General features: G+C 40.3%; 1 protein-coding gene across 1 annotated transcript in view; it reads left to right on the top strand.

Annotated features, from left to right (window-relative positions):
* The window catches only part of IQGAP2 (IQ motif containing GTPase activating protein 2), a 325,198-nt gene that overhangs the window by 136,992 nt on the left and 166,014 nt on the right, over positions 1-22,192 (top strand). The window contains exon 3 of the mRNA XM_019641003.1: positions 15,267-15,423. Coding sequence (XP_019496548.1) covers positions 15,267-15,423 — 157 coding nt within the window. The remainder of the gene's footprint in view (positions 1-15,266; positions 15,424-22,192) is intronic.

The following is a 22,192-nucleotide window of genomic DNA, read 5'->3' as shown; positions in this document are numbered from 1 at the left end:
TGCAATAGGGAATTATGCAGTTAAAGAAAGAAAGCATCCTTTGGCGTATGATGCAAATTGCCACATTCAGCCTCTCACTGTATTCCCAGAAATGCATGTAGGTGTCTATCTTTCATTTAAAGCATCCTTCTTTTATTTTTAGAGTGCTATACTTAGAGCTGTTGCCATAGGAATTGATTTATCAAGCGTCACAGTGGTCAGCCGAGAAATGAGGAACTGTAGGTTCTCTGTCTTCAGAACGAATTACAGAGAGTACCATCTGCTACCTGTATGGTGCATCCTTTCTCTTCCGCCATCCCGCCTGGCACGAGCGCAGCATTGCTTAAATCATCAGCCATTCCACTGACTGTGGTCTGGATTGTCAGTAGCCAGTTGTGTGCAGCCCTGCTTCACTGGGGCCTGGGGAGTGTGTGACTGTGAATTGTAAATATGGACACACATATGGAAAAGAATGGTGCTTGGGATGCTTCTGTCCTCTGCTTGTCATACATTTCCACTGAAGGGCTATTAAAAAGTGGCTGGCTGCTTGTAAAGATTGTGTACCGGTGAAGAGGAGGAGGAGGAGGAGGCATTTGCGAGAACATATGTTGGATTCTTTTCATTCTCCTCTTAGTGACAATGATTGATGGCATCTAGTGAGTCCCTGTTTGTCACTTTCTTGGTACAGCTGGTGGTGGGGATGGGGGTAATCAATGAGGGCTGGGCAAAGGACTCAGGTAGAGAAGGAAGGGGCTCTTGATATGGTACTGAAATGACATTTCTCACGGCTAAACTTACCAAGTGTCTTCTCGTCCTGTTCCTTCACTGCTACCTGCTGAGAGCTACTCTTTTTTGATCTTTTAGACTCTAGAAAAAAAAAAATCAGTCTTCATAGCTTTTCCTTATTCCCCATTTCCAGGAAAGGGTTACCTGTGAGCACAAGATAGTAGTTTAAGGGGAAGATGAGGATGAAGGAAATCTGTACTGGATGTAGCTTGTGCCAATTAGGTTTCTTATATTTTGAAATATGACTTGGCTTTAGCCATGGCATTCTCCTGGTGTTCTAGAATGTCCATTATTTCACAATCCTATATTGAATGCTTGGCTGGGAAGTAGGAAAGGGCTTTAAAAAGAGAGTTGAGAGTAGGAAGGAGTTGTGGCAAATTAGATACGTTGACAACGATCTTACTAAGTATGCTGCTTTCATTTTCCTGCCTATGTTGGGGCAAATAAAGGCTTAAAAGAGCAAGAACAGTGATTATTTTGTGGTTAGATCATGTGCACAGTGCAGACAAACCCAGGAAGGGGAATTTGCTGCATCAAGTCTTCAGTTGTTATTTAGGCCCAAATTATGCAGAAGCCTCAGATGAGGGTTGATTTGCCAGGAAACTGCAGCCAATGACTTTCAGTTTGTTCTTCTTTACTTTTCCTCTGCACCGCAGCTCATGGTTATCTTGCAAAAACAAAGTGCTTTGCACTGCAAATGCACGTTACAGCCTCGTCCCACCTATAGCAGCTTCTAGGGAAGTCAGGTAGAGAAAGCCCAATTTTTGAGTTCAGTTCCCCAAGGAACTTTGGTCTGCTGGTTTTTCTGCTTGGTGTCCTATGTCCCACAGTCTCTACCCGGAGGACTTTGGACCTGACATGTTCAGGTCACTGTGGCTGCACTGCTGAGGTGCATAGGAAAGACACTCCATGGAGAAATTGTGCTGTCTGCTCTTTAAACTGATGCCTACCTCCTATCTAACTCCTTTTTCTTCCTTTTTTTTTTCCTGTGAACAATTGTGTTTTGTTTGTTTGTTTGTTTTGTTTTTGTTTTGTTTTTTTTTAGCTGAGCCATCCTGCCACCTGTTGGCAGCTCAGCTGCAGCTCAGCGGCAGCTCAGCTCGGGCGGGACTCAAACCACTGTTGTTCAAATCTCGCACCCTTGAGCAAGCTCTTAACCAACTGAGCCACTCAGCCGGCCCTGAACAATTGTTTCTTAAACACCTGTTTTATTCAGGGGACTTTTTAACCAGGTGACTCCACATTTCGTATCTGTTTTAATTCTCATGACATTTCTGTGAGGTACTTGGTGTTGTACCCAGTTTTCTGAAAGGGGAGCTTGCGGCCCAGGTTAATGGTTGCGTGCCATGATGAAAATAAGTTTCAGAACCAAGTATAAAGCCATGTTTTTGGGAACCCAAGGTCCAGTGCTTAGATGCTTCCTAAGACACTTTGACAACGACAGCAGCCTCGCCAGCCAGTCCCCAAGAGGATATTCATTTTCATCTTGTGGTAAAACACAGGTACACCTCGCTTTGGGGAAACAGAGTTCACAAAGATCAGAACTGGCTTATTATTTAGTTTTAGAGATGGCTCCTCTGTGAGTGTCCACTCAAGAAGTGAACATTCCTAGGACGCAAGCATAAGCCCTGTTCACCGCATTCTTCTCAAAGGGTTTGTCAGAGCACAGGAGAGTGTGACAGCCATGTATGCTGTGAAGGCGACAGCGTGGGTCGAAATCTGTTTCCTAGCTGTGTAACTTAGAGCAAGTAACTTAACTCTCTGAGCCTCTTTCCTTCTCTGTGAAAGTGGAATAATTCCCTTCTCATCAGGTGAGTGTGAGAACACATCCATGTAAGGGCCAAGTACCTGCTCAGTGCTGGGCAGTGTGCTCAGCAAATGTGAGCTGCAGTGGGGTTTGGTTGGCATTGTCAGTATAGTGGGAGCCCTGTTACAGTGGAAACCTGGCTCATGAACATACACGAGTATAAATATTCGTATGGTCCCTGCTAAGTGTCATTTAAGTCTATAGCTGGTGTAAGGCAATAGAGTGTGTGGTGTTGGCAGGAGGTGGGGGAGCGGGCGGGGTTGGTCTTGTCTAACTAAAGGGAGGCTGCCGACTGTGACGACAGGAGAAGGTATGTTGACACAGTGAAATGCTAGGCTAGCTGCTGCCCTGTAGAAGTGTGTATGTCAGGGGGCAGCTAAACAAATCGCGTTGAAGGACAGATGCCAACAGTGAATTATGTTGTCAGTTGGGCAAGAGAGTGGTCCTGGGATATAGCAGTGAGCAATACAAGCTACAATAGCAACCACAAAAGGTGCTTATTATGTGCCAGGCACTGTTCTCGTGCTTTTCTTCCGTTAACTCACAACAGCTCTCCGAAGCAGTCCTATTATCAGCCATCCCCAAGTTACAGATTAGAAAACCGAGACACAAGTTAAGTCAGTTCCCCAAGGCACACAACTGGTAAGCAACAGAGGTTGAGTTCAACCTCGGGTGTCTGGGTCTAGTGTTTGTGCTTTTAACCTTGGGCCGTGTGCTTCTCCAGACAGACAGGGCTCTTGCTCTTACGGAGTTTTCATTCTAAGCAGGAGAGTCAGTCAAACAAATAAATATGATATAATGTGCCAGGTAGTAATAAATGCAATGAAGAGAAATAAAATTGGGTAAGGGGTTTTAGAGGACGATACGGATTGATGTTTTAAGTAGTGTATTACTTGCTTGGACTGCCATAACAAAACGCCACAGACCGAGTGGCTTAAACAACAAAAATTTATTTTCTCATGGCTCTGGAGGCTGGAAGTCCAAGATCAGGGTGTCGGTGGGATTGGTTTCTTCTGAGGCCTCTCTCCTTGACTAGCCAAGGAGTCTCCTTGACTCTCCTTGTCTGTCTTCTCCCTGCATCCTCAACGATTTTTCCTGTGCATACACAGCCCTGGCGTCTCTCTCTCTGTCTGTCCTAATCTCCTCCTTTTGTAACAACACCAGTCATTGGATTAGGACCTACCCAAATGGCCTTATTTTAGCTGAAGCACTTCCTACAGGTCTTTATCCAAATACAGTCACGTTCTGAGGTACTGGGGATTACATATGAATTTGGAGGGGCCACAACTCTGCCCATAATACTCCACCCTGTGGACCACCAAAATTTGTGTCCTTCTCATGTACAAAATACATTCATCTACATCGCAGAGGCCCTCGAATCTTAACCCATTCTAGTGTCAACTCTAAGTCCCAAATCTCACCTAAATATCATCTAAATATATGAGTGGGCCCTAGAGGTGTGATTTATCCTGAGGCAAAAATTCTTCTCCCGCTGTGAACCTGTGAAACTAGGCAAGTTTTAAACTACAATGGTGGGGGGCTGGCCCGGTGGCTCAGTTGGTTAAGAGCTCACTCAAGAGTGCGAGCTCTGAGCAACAGCGGTTCGAGTCCGGCCCAAGCTGAGCTGATGCTGAGCTGCCAACAGGTGGCAGGATGGCTCAGCTAAAAAAAAAAAATACAATGCAATGGTGGGACAGGCTTAGGATAGACATTCTCATTCTGAAAGGGAGAAATTGGAAAGAAAAAAGTCCTGGATCTAAGCAAGTCCAAAATCTAGGAGGGCAAATTCCATTAGATTTTAAGACTGGAGAGTAATCCCTTTGATGCTCTATGCTTTGGGCTTACCTGGGTGGTAGCCCTGCCTGCCAGACCCACTGGGGCTGCAACCTGGCCCGGTGAAAACAAGGAGGAGACAGACTTTGGGCCTGTGGTGGGAATGGCAGCCCTGTCAATCTCTGAACCACTTTCAGGGTCACTTCTTCCCATGTCTTGATAGATAAGAAAGCCAGAGAGTTCTATTGTCACATTCCATAGAACCCTGGAAATCTGGGGTTCCTTCATTTTTGCCCTGTCTCTGTCCCCTTTAGTGTAAGCTGGTGGTGTTTCTGCTGATATAAGTGCATCTCTGTTCCTGGCTTTTGCTGAGATGACTGATTAAATTGTTGTCACAATCTTGACACAGTGTTTGTCCAGCTGCACCTTTTGTGTTCTTTTCCTTTCTCATTTTTTGCAATATTAACAGGCTAAGAATTTTCCAAATCTTCAAGATCGGATTCCTTTTTGCGGAACAATTTCTCCTTCAATTTCTCTATCGCCTCTCGCATTTTACTGTGAGCAGCAAGATGATCCAGGCTGTACTCTTGATTTGTTTCACTTATTTAATGTATGCAGTAATGACATTCCTCCTCCTTTACTTTTTAAACCTTAAAGCCAGGATGTTGACATGGTTAGAGGTACATGAAAAGATATACTTACTTAATGTTTTTCTTAAGGGGAGCTCCTATTGGTTAAGTGTCTCAACCAACATGCTTTTTAAAAAAATTTAAAAAGGTTTTCTTTTTGTCTCTCCTGCTTCCATCCCTCATCACAAACTAGATTAAATCACCAACCACTAATTTCCCCTCTACCACCACAAGACTCCATTTTGGCTCAAGTATTAAGTATAATCAGCAAACAAGCTGTTGCTTTTTATACATTGGAAAGAGACAGGAACTTTAGAATACATTGTATTTCATTAATGAAAATATGTGCTTAGGATAAAAAAATTAAGATACAGGAAAGGATGAAGAATTTTACCAATAATGTGATTATACAGAGAAAACCACTGTTAATGTTTTACTATATATGTTTTAGTCTGTGTACATTTAAGTACATGTAATTTTAAAAATAAAATTATCTTCTTGTTTGATTATGCATCCTGTCCTTTTCTCTTAATTTACCACCAGTGTTTTTTTCATTTTCTTAAATAGTCTATGAAAATATCTCAAGTGGCTATATAACATTCTGTCCAGTGGATAAACATGCTTTTGTTAGGCACTTAGGTTATTTCCAGTTTTTGTGTTAACACAAAAATCTTGGACCATAGCTGTATTTATTAAGCTATATTCACAAAGTAAAATATCTGGCTTGTGTTTTAAGTTTCCAGATGTAGTCTTTCAAGAAACAATAGAGTGTGGTAGTTATTGTTTAGATTTCAGAGTGATATTTGGGCTCAAATTATGGTTTTTCTACTTATTTATGATCTTGGACAACATATTTCATCTTTATTGGTATCTGACTCATTTTTTTAAAGAAAGATGATAACTCATTGGACTATGGGAAGAGTAAATGAAATTTCATAAAATAACATGCCCAAACTTAAGTATACAGTAATATTTACTATTATATCATCATATTTATTTCCCGAAAGTTTGTACCAATAGTTTATAACTGTTCAAACATATTGGGGAGGTCATATACCTGAGAACCTACAGGTATATATATTACCCGCCAGTCAGTAGAAGTCATAAAACATTGGAAGATTCCAGGGAGGGGTGATTTGTGGCTTCTCTCATTCTCACCCAAATCCCAGAATACGAAAGGCTCCAACATTGTTTTCATGCATAAGCATTTCTTTTCAGGCATATATATTTCTTTAATTACCACCTAGGTGTCAACTATCCAGTATACACTTACGTTTTTTGTTTTTTTCCAGTATATTTATATGAGTGTTATTTCAGAGAAAAGTTTAAGTCAGTATATTAGTAAAACACTATTAAATATTTAACACTTGAATCAAGTCATCTAAGATATCAGTTAAAAACCATGATATTGAACACATTATATATTGTCTCTCCCTTTCCTTTTCTCCCTTCCCAACCAAATGTTGAAGCCTAAGACCAGCTTTGCATGGTACCATTAAAAACTAGTGCATGTTTTGGAGTTTAAAATTGTTTTTAAATTTAGTAGACTCATTCCTTTATGCAATGTCTGCCTATCTAGAAATTTTAACACAAGTAAATGTCTTTTTTTGTGTTTATGTATTTGTATATGCTAAGCCAGTTGTCTCGCCAAGCATGTTGCAATATCAGTATAATACATCCTAGATAGATGATTAATTGGACCAAGCCTAAATAGAAGTGCAATATCTGATTGGTTCCTGGAGTTAGGAAGAATTATGAATAGAGCATATATTTGAGCAACAGTGCATTCTGTGCGATAATTTTTCATTTCTTTTTCAAAATTTATTTCAAAATAATTTCAAAAGTTAATCAGACCTATTACAAATCAGGCTACAAAGTTTGCAGACTTTCTTATATCTATCTGTCAATGCCTCAGAGAACACAGATATTTTATCCCATGGCTAAGGGAACATAGAGGAAGAAGGGTAACATTAATGCATTAAATATCCTTCTCTACAGTATAACTCACCCAGAAAGAGTCTTTGAAAAACTTGATTGTTTGAAGAGAAGGGAACCACATGAGTGACTTCTGGGTGTCAGCTATCTGCTAGGTTCTGCACTGGTGCCATGTCATTTAATCCTCAAAACCCCTTTGAACTAGTGTCGTCCTAACATAGGTGAGAATCTGAGACATACTGCTCAGCAAACTGAAGGGCTTTGCCTGATTCACCACTTGGAGCAGTGTCTGGAAAGTACTAGATGCTCAAAAATGTTAATTGGATTAATTATCTGTCAAGGTTACACACCTAGTAAGGGAATAGGCCAGATTCAAACTTGAGGACATGCTAATATTTGTGGTTAATGCTTGCTGGGTTCTTACCGTGTGCCAGGCACAGTGCTAAACATTTTCTACAGATTCTCATTTACTCCTTCCAATAGCCCTCCAAAGGTAGATTCTTTCATTTTACAGAGAAATCACTGGTCTTGTGCTGGAACTACGACTTAAGCCCAGAAAGTGTAACCCCAGATGCCATGGTTTTAGTCACCAAACTGTACTGCTTCTTTCAGTTGCCTGCCATTTGATTATATGAAATGTTGCCAAATGTTCTGAGGAAAGGAGTTCTGTGATTTAAAAAAAAAAAAAATTGGAGAAACATTGGGTTAAAAGAAATCAAACTTGGTTCCCTACGTTAGGAATTCCCTGAGCTTTCAGGATGCTAATACAACTTATGAATCCTCAAGGGAGGATATAGAAGGCAACATTTTCTAAACTTATTTGGTCCCCTTGCTCCCCCCTCCCCCTAGGACACTATTAGCATCTCACCGAGCCAGCATTCTGTGGAACACAGTTTGGAAAATGCTTGCCAAACTCAACAGATTTCTGCTATATCATCTCCCTCCTAAAGAGGAGAGTGAGAAATAAGTCCTTGGAAGTCTGTTCCATTCCTGTTAGGTCTTGGAGTCATATATTGATTCTTTTTATGGTATTATGTGTGTTTTAAAGAAAATAATTAGCATCGTTTTAACACTTCACATCATTTTCTTACACTGAACCACCTAAGTTTTGTATGAGAGCAGGATGGAGACCTATGGCTGGGCAGTGTGTGTTTTCCTGCATCCCCATTCCCTTGAGCTCATAAGGCTGACAGAACCCTGGTGACTGTTTTGCAGCAGCCTCCTGGGAATGAAAATATCTTACCATGAGAGCTTAATCCTGTCCTTCTGATGTTTTATAGCCATTGGCACAAAAAGTGATCGATCACACCGTATGTATAAAAATATCTGGTCTTTGTTTTTATGCTTTTGTAAAACATTTCATATGCTGATTTTCAAAACATTTAGGGAGAGAAATTGACTTTGTAGCACTTGAAAGTTCATGGAACAGGGCCCTGCATTAAAACACGGTTTGTACAGAATAAAACACATTTTCTGGGTTTTGGCCAGCCGTTCTACTTTCGGGACATTTATTCCATACAGCACTGTATGATAGAGACCAAGATTTATAGTTGGTGATTTCCTGAATAACAACTCAGATAGCAAATGCCTCAGCGAAACAGCTTTCATATGCTCTGCAAGGCGCAAGCAGCATAATAGAATGGTTCGTTGGTCTCAGGATTTTCATGAGTTTGGGTTTGTTTTTTTAATCTCTTGCAAGACAAAATGAGATTAATTATTTCTCTTTGGGGCCTAACCTAAAATTGGGAAAATATCACCTTTCTCTCCCTTTCATCCCTCTCTCAGCATCCTCCCACCTCCCCTTCTTCCAGGCTCACTTGGATCAGACCTTGTGCATTTACACATAGAGCTACTTATAGAAACCACCTCAACTCAAAAAAAAAAAAAAAGGTTGAAGAGAGACTGCTTGAATAATAAAATGGAAATTCCTTTTACTCCTATTTTGTTTCTTTGTGCTTGGTAAGTCATCTAAATTTCCCCTGCAGAGAGAAGAGAAAACAAGTAGTACTAACAGGGAAGTAGCTCCTCTACCAGGAAAGGCAGGTAAAGTTCTCCAACAACCTTTAAGATGCTCACAAGAAATGATTTCGACTTTTGCTTTGAGGTGAGACAGTCACGTATTGGTGGTGGTGTTCAGTGGGTATAATCAATAGAAGGAACAGGGAAGAATCAGTAAATACAAGGTCAGCAGGAGGACACACAGTTAATTCTGGTTTTCATTTCTGTGGATTTTTAGGTCAAATCTGAAGACAGGCTTTTGATGACATATGAGGTCTTTCTGGCTTGATTTTTATGTATGCATACTTTATGTACGATCCATATATAAATCATAGACATATAGACCATTGGAATACAACTGAGAGTCTAGAAATAACTTTTCATATTTATAGTCAATAGATTTTCATCAAGGGTGCAGAGACAATTTAATGAGGGAAAGAATAGTATTTTCAACAAATGGTGATGGGACAACGGGATATTCACATACAAAAGAATGAATTTGAACCCTTACCTGTCACTATATAAGAAAAAAAATAATGGCTCAAAGGCCTCAATCTAAGAGTTAAAACTATAAAGCTCTTAGAAGAAAACACAGATAAATATTTGTGACCTTCAGCTAGGCAATGGTTTCTTAATATGATCCCAAAACATACAAGCAACAAAATAATAAACAAATGGAACTTTAATGTTAAAATTAAAAATTTTTTGTGCCTCAAAAGACACCATCAAGAAAGTGAAAAGTCGGGCCGCCCGAGTGGCTGAGTTGGTTAAGAGTTAGCTTAACAGCGTGAGCTCTGAGCAACAGGGCCGCCGGTTCAGTTCCCACATGGGCCAGTAACACTGCGCCCAAGCTGAGCTGCCACTGAGCTGTCAACAGGTGGGGATGGCTCAGCTGGTGAGAGCACGTGCTCCTAACGAGACTGCCTGTTCCATGATGGGCTATGCCCTCCCACAACTAAGACTGAACTCAGCACCTTGAGCTGAGCTGCCACCCAGATGGCTCAGTGGATAGAGCGTGCGCTGTTAACAACAACAGGGCTGCTGGTTTGACTCCCTCATGGGATGGTGGCTACGCCAACCCGCAACTAAGACTGAACTTGACACCTTGAGCTTAGAGGCCATGAGCAGCCGACAGGCAGCCAGATGGCGACTGGTGCCCTCCACAACTAAGATTAAAGAAGAACAACTTGGCTGGTCCCCCTCCCCAATTCCCCAACACTGTTCCCCTCCTCCAATTCCTCAATTAAAAAAAAAAAAAAAGAAAGAAAGAAAGTGAAAAGTCAACACACAGTATGGAGAAATATTTTCAAATCATGTATCTGGAAAGAGACTGGTATACCAAATATATAAAGAACTCTTATAACTCAATTATAAAAATACAACCCAACTAAAAAATGAGTAATGGCTTTGAATAGACATTACTCTATAGAAGATATGCAAATGGTCAATAAGCACATAAAAAGATACTCAACATCATTAGCTGTCAGGGAAATGGAAATCAAAACCCTAATGAGATGTTACTTTGCATCTTCTAGGATGGCTATAATCAAAAAGACAGCTAAGTGTTGGCAAGGAGGTGGGGAAATTAGAATCCTCATACACTATTGGTGGGAATGCAAAATATTGCAGCTGTTTTGGAAAAAAGTCTGGAAGTTCCTAAAAACGTTTAAACATAGAGTTACCTTATGACCCAGCAATTCCACTTTTAGATATATACCCAGGAGAAATGAGAAATATGTCCATGCAAAAACTCGTATACTAATGTTTCAGTAGCATTATACATACTATGTGTATGTAAAAAAAAAGTGGAAAAACCCCAGATAAGCTGATACATGAATAAATAAAATGTGATTTATTCATAAGGTAGAATATTATTCGGCAAAAAAAGAATGCAGTACTAATACATCCTACACCGTAGATGAACCTTGAAAACATTATGCTAAGTAAAAGCAGTGAGTCACAAAAGGCCACCTATCGTATGATTCTGTTTATATGAAATGTCCAGAATAGGCAAATCCATAGAATGAAAAATAGATTTAGTGGGTTGAGAATCTAGGGGTAAATGGGGCATGACTGCTAATGAGTAAAGGGTTTCTTTTTGGAATGATGAGAATGTCCAAAAATTGATGTTGCTGATGGTCTCACAACCCTGTGAATATGCTAAAAATCAATGCACTGTACATCTTAAATGGGTGAGTATATGGTATGTGGATCATTTCTCAATAAAACTGTTAATAAAACAATATCATATTACATGCTTACAATGTCATGTTGAATTCCATTATAGTTTTAGACTCATGGACTGAAACTGAGTTCCTAGGATTTCAAGTGACCTGTCCAGTACACCTAGTTAGTGATCACAGAGGCAGAATTCCTGAACAGCAGGCCAGTGGGCTCTACAATGTAATTGCTTTAGGAAGTTTGACCCCAACAGACCACAAAAGTGACACTTAGAGTTGTTATTGGTTTGACCGGGTAACACTAGCTTGTATAACAGATAAGCCACTGAGGCTGAAGTTGGTGGTAGAAATGTAATTCTTTCTCATGTAAGTTTATTGATTATATAATGACTAAGAATTAATAGGAATTTCCACATTGTATATGATCAGAAGACTCTTTGAGATCCTGTCTAGGTTTGCAGGAGTTCTTCAGGAGGTGACTCCATTTGGATAGGCTCTAAGCTTCCTGTAACTACTGCTTGCAACAGCACCCACAGGCAGTCCAGGCCGTTTACTCTAGAGGGGTAGATGACAAAGAACTGACAAGGAGGGAATTCTAAAAGAAAAATGAAACCCCCGAAATTTTGCTCAACTCTAACAGTGACTGTACCACCCTCTGACCTGACACTAGAAGAGTGACAGCATGTGCCTCTCCAAACCATGGAACTCGTACTGCTACTCTGGAAGTAGCCTGGAGTGTTCTGTTATCACTTTTATTTTTGCACAAGGCTGTGGGAATGGACAGGAAGACTCATTCTTCTGTTTGGTGAGTTGTGAGAAGTTAAAAGTTGGAACAGAAGGAGCAGAAGTCCCTGGCAGCTTTTTGATGTTTTTCAATTACTGTGTGTGGCCTTGGGCTTTTCTGAGCCTCAGATTATCATCTCCAATCGGTGATCCTAATAGCACCTGTTCCTTGTGGGGTGGCCTTGAAGATTGAGTGATAGTCCCCATAAAATATTAAGTCCAGGCTCTAGCTCAAAATAGTGCTTAATAAACACTGGTTATCATTGATGATAATAGCATCATCTTTTGATATTTCAAGGCAGTGAAAAGGAGATGTCTCCATTGATGCCTAATGTTGCAAAATTGCTACATCTTCAAGTCTTTGGCGATGTCCTAAAAGATTTTAAACGCAACTGTACAGCTTGGAAATTTTTTCTTAAGCAGGCAGAATCTTTCATAACATTTATTGGGTACCTGCTCTATATAAACATATTAGCAGGCACAAGAGATTGTAAAGAGGCGGCTTTTGCCTTTGAGCAATGACTGTATTTTAAATAGGCTGTAGCTAACCTGTGTTTTTGGTATCATTTGTGTTTTAAACCAACTGCACATGTATTCTAATATAGACAAAAAAGTACGGTTATCTTTTTTTCTTAGCAAGCCCGAGTCTAAAATGTCGTACTTCAGAGTCATTTTTGTATTTTAGCTTCCCACCCATTGCTCCCAACTGTCCATTTATCCCCCCACTCCTACCACCAGTTGTCAGCTTACCTCTCCGCCATCCCTCACACATGTACCCCACTTACGGGATTGTTATAAAGAAATTAAATATTGTATGAAAAACAATGTTTAAAAAAATTTAAGATAACTATTTAAAAACAGATTGTGTTTTAATGTGAAATAGCACAATGCTGTAATTCTAATCTAAATTTATTTAGATTAGAAACTGAGTCTGGCGTAATGGCTTTTAACTTGGTCAGATTTTTATTAAAAAGGCAACATTATTAAAGTTTAAAAAAAATGATCATAGATATGTATGATATTGGGCGGAAATGGGGCGGGATTGGGGGAGAGGGGTTGTCACTTCGAGGGGTAAAAAGTATAACTATTGCACTGTGTTGTACAGCTGAAACTAATTCTAAAAAATGTGTATTTCATAATAAAAAATAATTTAATAAAATTTAAAAAAAATGATCAAGTCTATGATACTCTTCAGTTTATTTGAAACGAGGCTCATGTAAACCAAAAACCCCTTCTTTACCCCGTGTATGATATGTGAAAGCCAACTTCATCGTCTCCTTTTACCTACCTGTTCCTGTTCTTCCAGTTTCACAGTCCTGCTAGGATGTTAGAGCTGGGATATCATCTCATCCTTCTCACTCTGTTCCCTTTAGCAGGGGTTAGAGGGGTTAGGGAATGTGTTTGGGGTTTCACAGTGGACGTGGGGCTGAGTACTGGTGCAGAGAGTGCCCTTCACACCAGGCCGCTTTCCCTGGCCGGTAATATTTCTCTTTTTTTCTACCCTCTTTTCAAAGCTATCACCAAGTCCTGCTACTGTTCCCTTGAAATGTTTCCTGGTTTCCCCCCTCCCCATGCCTTCCTGTCTAATCTCGTCCCTCAGTGTCACACAATGGGAAAAGCCTGACAGAGCGCTTTGTCTCTGGGGCATCCATCATTCAAGATTAATTTTCTCTAATTACCACTGTTAGCATGTCACTCCTCTGCTTTGAAACTGCAGGCGCTCCGCTTCCTGTGACAGCAAATATCAGCACTTCTCTCGTGCTAGGTCCTCCAGAGCTTGACTTCCCTGTAATGCTCAGCTTCATTTCCTATCTCCCCATGAACCCCAATGGCCCCAAGCCTTCCCTGGGTGTTCTCCATGAGTCGGCCATGTTTCCTTTATGCCTCTAGTCTGCCCTGCTCCCCGGATCCAGTGCTCCTCCTACCTTTCCAAATGCTCCATTTTTCTATTGGGTTGTCCGAAAAGTCGTGATGTATTTTTTCTATGTTTTTCGTTGCAAAAACACATCATGACTTTTCCGACAACCAAATAGATAGAATCCAGGCCCCACCACCTTATCAATGTTTTCCCTATTACTCTAAGTGATAACCTAATAACCCCTCTTTATTCCCAAACTTTTTCTTCTTATGCACTAACACATAGCGTTGGACATAATAGCTTCTCATGTATGGTTCTCTGGTTTCTTTTTACAGTTGTATTGCCTTGTCAATTATATTTTATGCTCTTGGAAGGCAGGGCTGATGTTTATGTTTTTCTCACATATTCCATGTTTTACAGTGCCTAATAAGTGGTCAGTAAATATTCCTTGTTTATTAGGGGCTCTTTGAGCTTTTAAATGATGCTGCCCAGAGCTACAAGCAGTTCAGACATTTTACAGTGTTTGCTGCTTGGACCAGGATCGGTTGTTAATATTGCAGAACAGTACTGCAGTATCTGCCAAATGTTGATAGGATCAGACGCTGTTGTGTTAATGATCCTCTGGGGGGTACTGGCTATATAGGTATGGTGCTCACCCTAACAGTTTATGATTTGTTTGTGGATCGGTTGCAGGGAAGTAGGGGACTCCCCCACTGAGAGCCTGCACACCTGCCTCTTGGATCTTACAGTAGGTAAGCATGGATAGGAATGGCATTATCCTCGCAATGCTGGCAGATTCTGGGCACACCAGTGTGAAATGTGAGCTGACCTGGCTCCCCTCCCACTGTGTGCCCTTGAGCCAGTAACGACCTTGATGCGCTCTTTTCTACAATACTGGCTCAAGGTCCCAAGATTTAATCTGAATCTTATTCTGAAATATTTTTTCAGAACCCAGTAAATACTGTACCTTCCTGAAAAGGTAAGTATGTTGTAAGAAGTTCCTGGTATCAGAAAAAGGAATGCATATTATTGAAAGAAGACCATATCTACTTTCTGAAATTTGATGTTCCTTTTCCATGCCTTCCTACCTTTCCTGGACTGAGGCAACTGCAGGTTTTACAGCACCTTGAATTACACTCTCTCAAAAGCATAATCTCTACAAGAATCTCTTCCCTAAGGGCTCATAAACTAGAATTATTTTTTTCTATAATGTCAGCAGGACTGATTCCACCCATACAAAATAGGTTGACCTTTTTCTCCTGTGGTACAAAAAAGAATTGACAGAGACTCAAAGGTGACAAGCTCTGGCATGGTCGTGAGTTCAGTGCCTCTGGGCTTGTTTGTATCCCTTGTTCATCTCATGTTCTGAATCCTTATCCCACCCAAGAAGTCCTCTCTTCCCATCTGTGACACCGGAAGATGTTTCATATTCTGCTCCCTTTGTTACTGTCTCCATCACACATAGTGAGATGGTGCATCTCTTCATTTATAGACTCACCCAACTGGAGTCACAGTAAAGTTTTTCTTAATCCCTTTAGGTGGATGGAAGTCTGTTTAGTTGAAGAATTGCCACCAACCACTGAACTGGAAGAAGGGCTCCGGAATGGAGTTTACCTTGCGAAGTTAGCCAAGTTCTTTGCCCCAAAAATGGTATCGGAGAAAAAGATCTATGATGTGGAACAAACACGTTATAAGGTAACTGAGATCTAATTGGTTTTGGCTTCCAGCTAAAAGTGAAAGTTCAGTATTTCATTTCCTTTCCCTTCTTTTAGTGTTTCTACAACAATTTGGGGATGGGGGCGGGAGGGGGGGAGCGGCAGCGTCCTTGGTTTTTGAAGGCTGTTAATAATCATTCCTGAAGCAGCAGCAATTTTAAAAGTAAAGCATTTCTATTTCTGGGCTAAGGCTGAGAGACCTTTGATTTGTGGGGCTCCCCCCATAATTCCTTCATGGAGGTCATTTTTATTAGTGCCAGTAAATGTAAAAGTGGCAGCACTTGACCCCTTCTTTTTTACACCACCACATAGTTTATTACTCCCCTTGTTCTCATCAAGGAATAAAGTATCCAGCTGGGTCTTGAACTTGTGGCCCCAAAGAGTTAGGGCCAATGTGATAAAACAAGTAGTAATGTTGAATGATAAGCTAGGAATTCCTTTCCATTTCATGTTTAAAACAAAATAAGACTAACCTTTTTGTATGCAACTAGTTTTAAGAATTATTTCACAGCTAATTTGAGAGGGTGTATGGAGGAGACCACAAAACCAAAACAAATACCAATCTTGTATCAATAAAAAAAATTCTGATATTTTAGAGAACAAGTCTAAATATTTACAGATAAAGTAATATATCTAGGATTTGCTTCAAAATAATTAGGAGGGGCTTGGATAGATTATTCAAGGCAGGCCATGAGTTCGTAATTGTTGAGTTTGGATGATGGATACATAGGAGTTCATTATGCTAGTCTGTCTACATTTTTATGCTTGAAGTTTTCCATTATAAAGTGAAGGAAGAAAAAGTAAATGCTGACCTAAAAGACCCCTTCATTAGATGTGTCTTCAAAACGGAATATGTGATCTCCTATCCACTTCAGATCAGGATTTCTAAACCTTCTTTGAAACTTGATTCTTTATTTTCTTAATATATTGTATTCAGTTCTTTCTATCAGTATTTTTTATCTGCAGATTTTCAAGTAGCCTTAAAAGTTATTTCTCTTACAGTTGCAAGGACAACATTAAATATAGTTGAAAATGGAATGAGTTCCCATTTATTGCATGATTCATAGTGCCCTTCAATTATTACTGAGACAAAATTTATTTTAAAAATATGTAAGTTGAATTCAGAGCAAATGTTTGAGTAATCATTTAGGCTAACAGTAGACAAGGTGAGTTGACAAATCTCCTTTGACAAACCTGTTTCCATGGTCTAGTCTAAAAGGTAACTGAGCAAAAGTTTCTGCCTTGAATAATATTATGAATGGAAGTGTTTGCATTTGTTAACATAAGTTTGAGTTTACTAAGTCATGTGTCTCATCCTAGAGTTTTCAGCTCATTATAGCTTTTCACAAGACTTTGATGAAATGATGACTTAGCCAGCCATAGTTAAAATTGGTTTTTAATTTTGAAAAATATTTCTAAAAGCACAGAAAAAATTATTTGTATACCCACATCACAAAATGAGGTAACATTTGTCCACATTTTAGAGCACTTTTTTCCATTGCTTTGATAATGTTTATTACCAAGATCTAGACCTATTAGTACTAATAGCCGTGCAGATTTAACGACAGAGTTAAGATATAGTTGGGCTGGGCTGAAAGGGGATTATGGGTATTTTGAGGTGATACATGGTGAGAATTGGGGTGGAAAGATAAACCTTCAATGGAGGTGAGCCCCAGAGCAGAGAATGGGCTATTTCTTTCCTCCTCCTGGGACATCAAATACCTTGAATACAGGTGTCTCTTTCCAGTTCAGTTGTGGATACCCTCATGGCAATTTAAACAGGTACTGTTTCCTCCTGGCCTCAGAGATCCTACTATTTGAGTAAATAACAACTTGTCTTTGGGATGGAGAGAAGGGAAGTATTTCCAATCTCTTATTACAGAATAAAATGCTTGTGGAGCCTAGGCAGGTGAGTCATCCCTAAGCTGAACAGTGTGAGAGAGGGAAGTGCTGTGTTTTGCCATCCCCCGTCCCATCAGGCCCCTGGAAGATGGGTGCGCAGAAGAAGAGATGCTCGGAGAGGGGTGGAAAGAAAGGAAGTAGCAGAAGGAAGGGGGTTGATGCCAGCTGTGATGTGGGAGAAAACAGGGGACAAATGGAAACTACCCCTCTGTTAAATCACTGGAGAAAAGAAACTTTTCTTTTTTTCCTTTGATTAAATCCCTGAAAGTGCTTAATGTCCTTGAATGGGAATTTTTAGTGATTTGCCATGTAGTCATAGAGTTTTATTTTAAGGCCATTTCATTTCTTTTACAAAATGAAAGGAGACAAATGTTAGTGAACAGAAGACTTAATTCACTTCCTGTTCTTGAGTTCTTCAGGGTTAAAGCCCGTCATGTGGTCCTTTTCAAGGAGTACTAAATCATGAGACTGTGGCAAAGATGTCGAAACCCAAGGGTACGCTCACTAACCCAGGCCCACCCTTGATGTGCCATCTGGAAACAATGAGTTCAGTGAGCATGGGCTCTCACTGCAGGGTCTGCCTAGACTGCAGCCATAAAATATGACCTGCCTGTGAGGCAGTGTGTCCCCAAGCACAAGCTCTGTGTCCAAGTTCTAAACTCCTCAGTTTTGGCCCTGATGGCTTTGCGTGAGGCAGACGGGAGCTTTCATGCTGCCCTATCCTCTTTGCCAGCTTATATGCAACCCTAGCCCCTCTTTAAATTAGGGTTAGAAAGATGACCTAGGTCTTAGCGTTAAACCTTCCAATGATGAGTATTCTTTCCCTGGTCATCTCTGTACCCCCTCCAGGTCTGACTTAGGTGACCATGCCAAGTTTGCAGTGGTACCTGACTCTGTCCCTCTTGGAGACACCATGGTATACTGTCATGATTTTCTTGTCATGAAGGCAACAACCACGTGTTTTCTCTGCCACAGCTTCAGTGAATGGTGCAGAGTCTGGTGCTAGTTAAATAGCTGTTGGGTGAAGAAATGAATGACAGTAGTTTCAAGTAAGCCAAAGGACTCCGTTTCCTTTCTTGCCTTCTATGCTTTATTCAATGCCTATTTAAGGCTTCAAGTTTGACACTCTTCCTTTAAGTGTGATGCTTACATCCTGCAGAACCATCTGGTGGCTGTGTATAAAAATATGGACTCCTGAACTCCAACCCAAGCTACTGAGTCAGGCAGAATCTCTTCTTGGTCAGAGACCCAAGAAGCTGCACTCATGGTAATCACCCCAGGTGATCCTTATGTACTACTAAAGTTTGAGAACCACTGCTCTAGTGGTAGATAAACATGAAGATAAAAAAATTTTAATAAAGTTACAGGGAAAGAAAATAAAGTTGTACTATGATAGAAATACATACAGGATAGAACTCATCTATCTATACACTACTTATCAACATCTACTGTGTGCCAGGCACTGTCCCAGGCACTCAAGGTAGAGTGTTGAGCAAGGCAGACATGGCTTCATGGTGCTTACAGTTGGAGAGACAGACAGTGACTAAATATAGAGTTGTGAATTGTGATAAGTATATGAAGGAAGAAATTGATGGATATCAATGGACAGAAGATGTGCTTCCTGAGACACATTTACTCAGGCTGGAAAAATGAGAAGAAAATCATCCATAGGCAGAGTTAAGGGTGGGGAGTGGGGAGAACAGTCGAGAGAGAGGGGACCCATTTGTGAGACACTCTTCGAGGAAGAATAGCGCTTGGCCAAACTGAGTGGCTGCCTGGCTGCCGTGCGGGACCGTGATGAGAAAGGAGACCAGAATGGAAGCAGTGACAGATCACAGAGTCACACATGGAGGATCTGTGATTTCATCACAGTATGGAGTCGGGTGTAGGAGGAACCCTTTGAAATGTTAAACAGAGGCGTCATGGTGCAGTATGTGCTTTAGAAAAATCAGTCTGCTGCTTATGTGAAAACTAAATGGGAGGGAGGATGACGGTGGAGGCAGAGTGTAGTAAGGGGATGATTCAGTCCAGGTGTCAGTAGCCTGCATAGACAAGAAGTAAATGGATTCAAGAGGGAAAACAAAGGGTGAATCCTGGAAAGAGATTGGAAGTGGATGGAGGGCGGAGAAGGGAAGACAGCTGAGTGGACAGTGGGAGACAGCCAAAGGGAGAGCGGCCAGTTCTAAAGAGGGTAGAGTGATAAAGAAGCCAGCAAGGTTTCTGGGATGGAGGCTTGAAAGATGAGTGAGTGTTCCCAAACTGACTAGGATGGACAAGGGAAAGAAGAGGAGGAGGAAGGAAGGCATTCCTTGGAGAGGACTCAGCCTGACAAGGCTCCAAGACAAAAACTAGTATTGTTCCGGACATTGCATTGATCATTGTAGACTTATAATAAATGATTGGTGAATGTTTTGGTGAGCCTTAGATAGGGAAAGCATACAAGGTGTGACAATTAAGTTTGCAAACTTATTGCAACAATGTTGCAAACCTTTTTTAATATCAGAGGGATTATTCATTGTGAATTTGTACCAAATGGACGAACAAGTTAACTAAGTTTACTATTTGGAAGTGCTGAAAAGGCTGCGTGAAAAAGTTAGACGGCCTGAACTTTTCACCAACAATTCATGGCTTTTGCATCACGACAGTGCACTAGCTCACACGGCACTGTCTGTGAGAGAGTTTTTGGCCAGTAAACAACTGTATTGGAACACCCTCCCTACTCGCCTATCTGGCCCCCAATGACTTCTTTCTTTACCCAAAGATAAAGGAAATATTGAAAGGAAGGCATTTTGATGACATTCAGGACATCAAGGGTAATATGACAACAGCTCTGATGGTCATTCCAGAAAAAGAGTTCAAAATTGCTTTGAAGGGTGGACTGTGGCTGGCATCAAACAAAATGAGTTTTATTTAACTCATAGCAAGAAAAAAATGTCTACCTATGGAGTTGTGAGGAGGAGAAAGGCGGTGCTTAGTGTGGATTTGGGCTTGTGTTGGCTGATGCTAAGGCTTTAGGGAAGTAAGGACCCCAGTTATCTTTTGGGTGTTGTCAGGAAGAGGGATCAATTTGGTGTCTTGGTAATTTTTACCTAGGAGGTGAGAAGATTGAATAGGGACTAGATGGTCATGGGTCAAGAAGCAAATCTTGGAAGTGGGGGTAGTTATTTTGTGGTGCCAAAGGGTCTTTTCTCTGTCTTGACATGATTGTGGATTGTTTCCAATTCAAGATAATCTTAGTCCATTATAACCATTTTTAGTGTCCATTTTTTTTCAGCAATCCTATATATTAATAGTAGACTAAGTGGCCTGTCTATAATCAGACTTAACCACGGGTTATTATTGCTTCCAAATGGTTCTTCCATGGCCACAACGTGACCGTGTCTGAGAATTGTTTGTATTCTGCCAAAGTTGTTTATGCTGAGCCACAAACCCTCAGGCACTACAGCCTGGCTATTAACTGTCTGGATGCGAGCTCCCTTTATTCTTCCTTTCTGTTTTTCCTTTCCTTTCATTTGTCTCCTCTCTCTCCCTCTAGTTATTTCATAGTAACTAGCTAACTTCTTCCCTTTGAAGAATAATTCCATGATCCTGTTCTTCTCTGAGGAGTGTTAGCACAGGGAAGGTTTTCAGATCTGGACAGACCTAGTCTTGAATCCCAGATCAGCCACGAACAGCTATTTGACTTTGGACAAATCACTTTCTCTTTTTGGCCTAGGCTTCCTCCTCTATAAAATATGCTAATGTCAACCACCTTGCAGGGTGTTTTGAAACTCAGAGATAAATTACATAAAGTGTTTGACACACTGCAGTCCAATTTCAATAGTGACCACTATTAAAATGCCATAAATATTTCTCGAATGTTAATTTGCTGATTTTATAATTTCTAACAGCAACAAAAATACTTTTTGTTAAATAAACTATTAGGTTTTAGAAGGTCACAGAAGATGGGCAAGACCAGACTTTCTGAATGTGACTGTTGGGCGTTAGTCGTATGAGGACACTTGCTATTGTTACTTTTTAAAAAAATAGATAACATTGTGCTATTCATTTTACTCATTAAAAAATGCAAGACCATTTTAAGCTCTCAATGGTTCATTACCTGATACAACTTCGTGAATACAGGCCAGGTTGCTGTATTTATAGAATATGCAGAAAAAATGACTAATTAGGACCGTAAAGAATGAAAGATATAAAAAGACTATTTTTATTATGTGGGTAGAAAAGGTCTTGTAAAACATTTCCATTTGAAGGTTTACTTATTTTACAAGGCCAAGATTAGGGTTAAATTACAGAAGGAATAGATACCAAAATTAGCTCTGTATTGTGGGTGGTTTTTGTTTTCATTTTTGTGTTTTTCTACATTTTCCCAGATTTTCTACAGAACATTACACTAATGAGCAGAAAAAGTGACTTGGCAGAACCAGAAATTAGGAAAAAATCATTTTATTTAGTCTTCTAAGAACCCTGTTTGTTTTTCCTGAAGTTACTGGGCTTTTCAGCTATGGTTCCCAAAATCTTGAAACAGTGTGTGTGTGTGTGTGTGTGTGTGTGTGTGTGTGTGTGTGTGTGTACGTACGCATATGCATGTGCATATGTCTCATAAAATATCCTTAGGCATGTGCTAGACATTAAATAGTCTTAGAGATTGTACTTCATAGTTACCTCAAATGTGTGAATAATGGAAGCTGGAATGGTCCTTTACAGATAGTTGGGGTGTTGCTGAGTTAGTGAAATCTACTTTACTGTGTCTCTACTTGTTTTATATGGACTTTAATAACTCTATTCTAGGAGAAATACAATTGAAAAGAATCTGATAATGAAAAAAGTTATTGCAAATGACTCACTAT

This window comes from Hipposideros armiger, unplaced genomic scaffold, assembly GCF_001890085.2.
Source record: "Hipposideros armiger isolate ML-2016 unplaced genomic scaffold, ASM189008v1 scaffold_55, whole genome shotgun sequence".
Lineage (NCBI taxonomy): Eukaryota > Metazoa > Chordata > Mammalia > Chiroptera > Hipposideridae > Hipposideros > Hipposideros armiger.
This window is presented reverse-complemented; position numbering and strand designations above follow the sequence as displayed.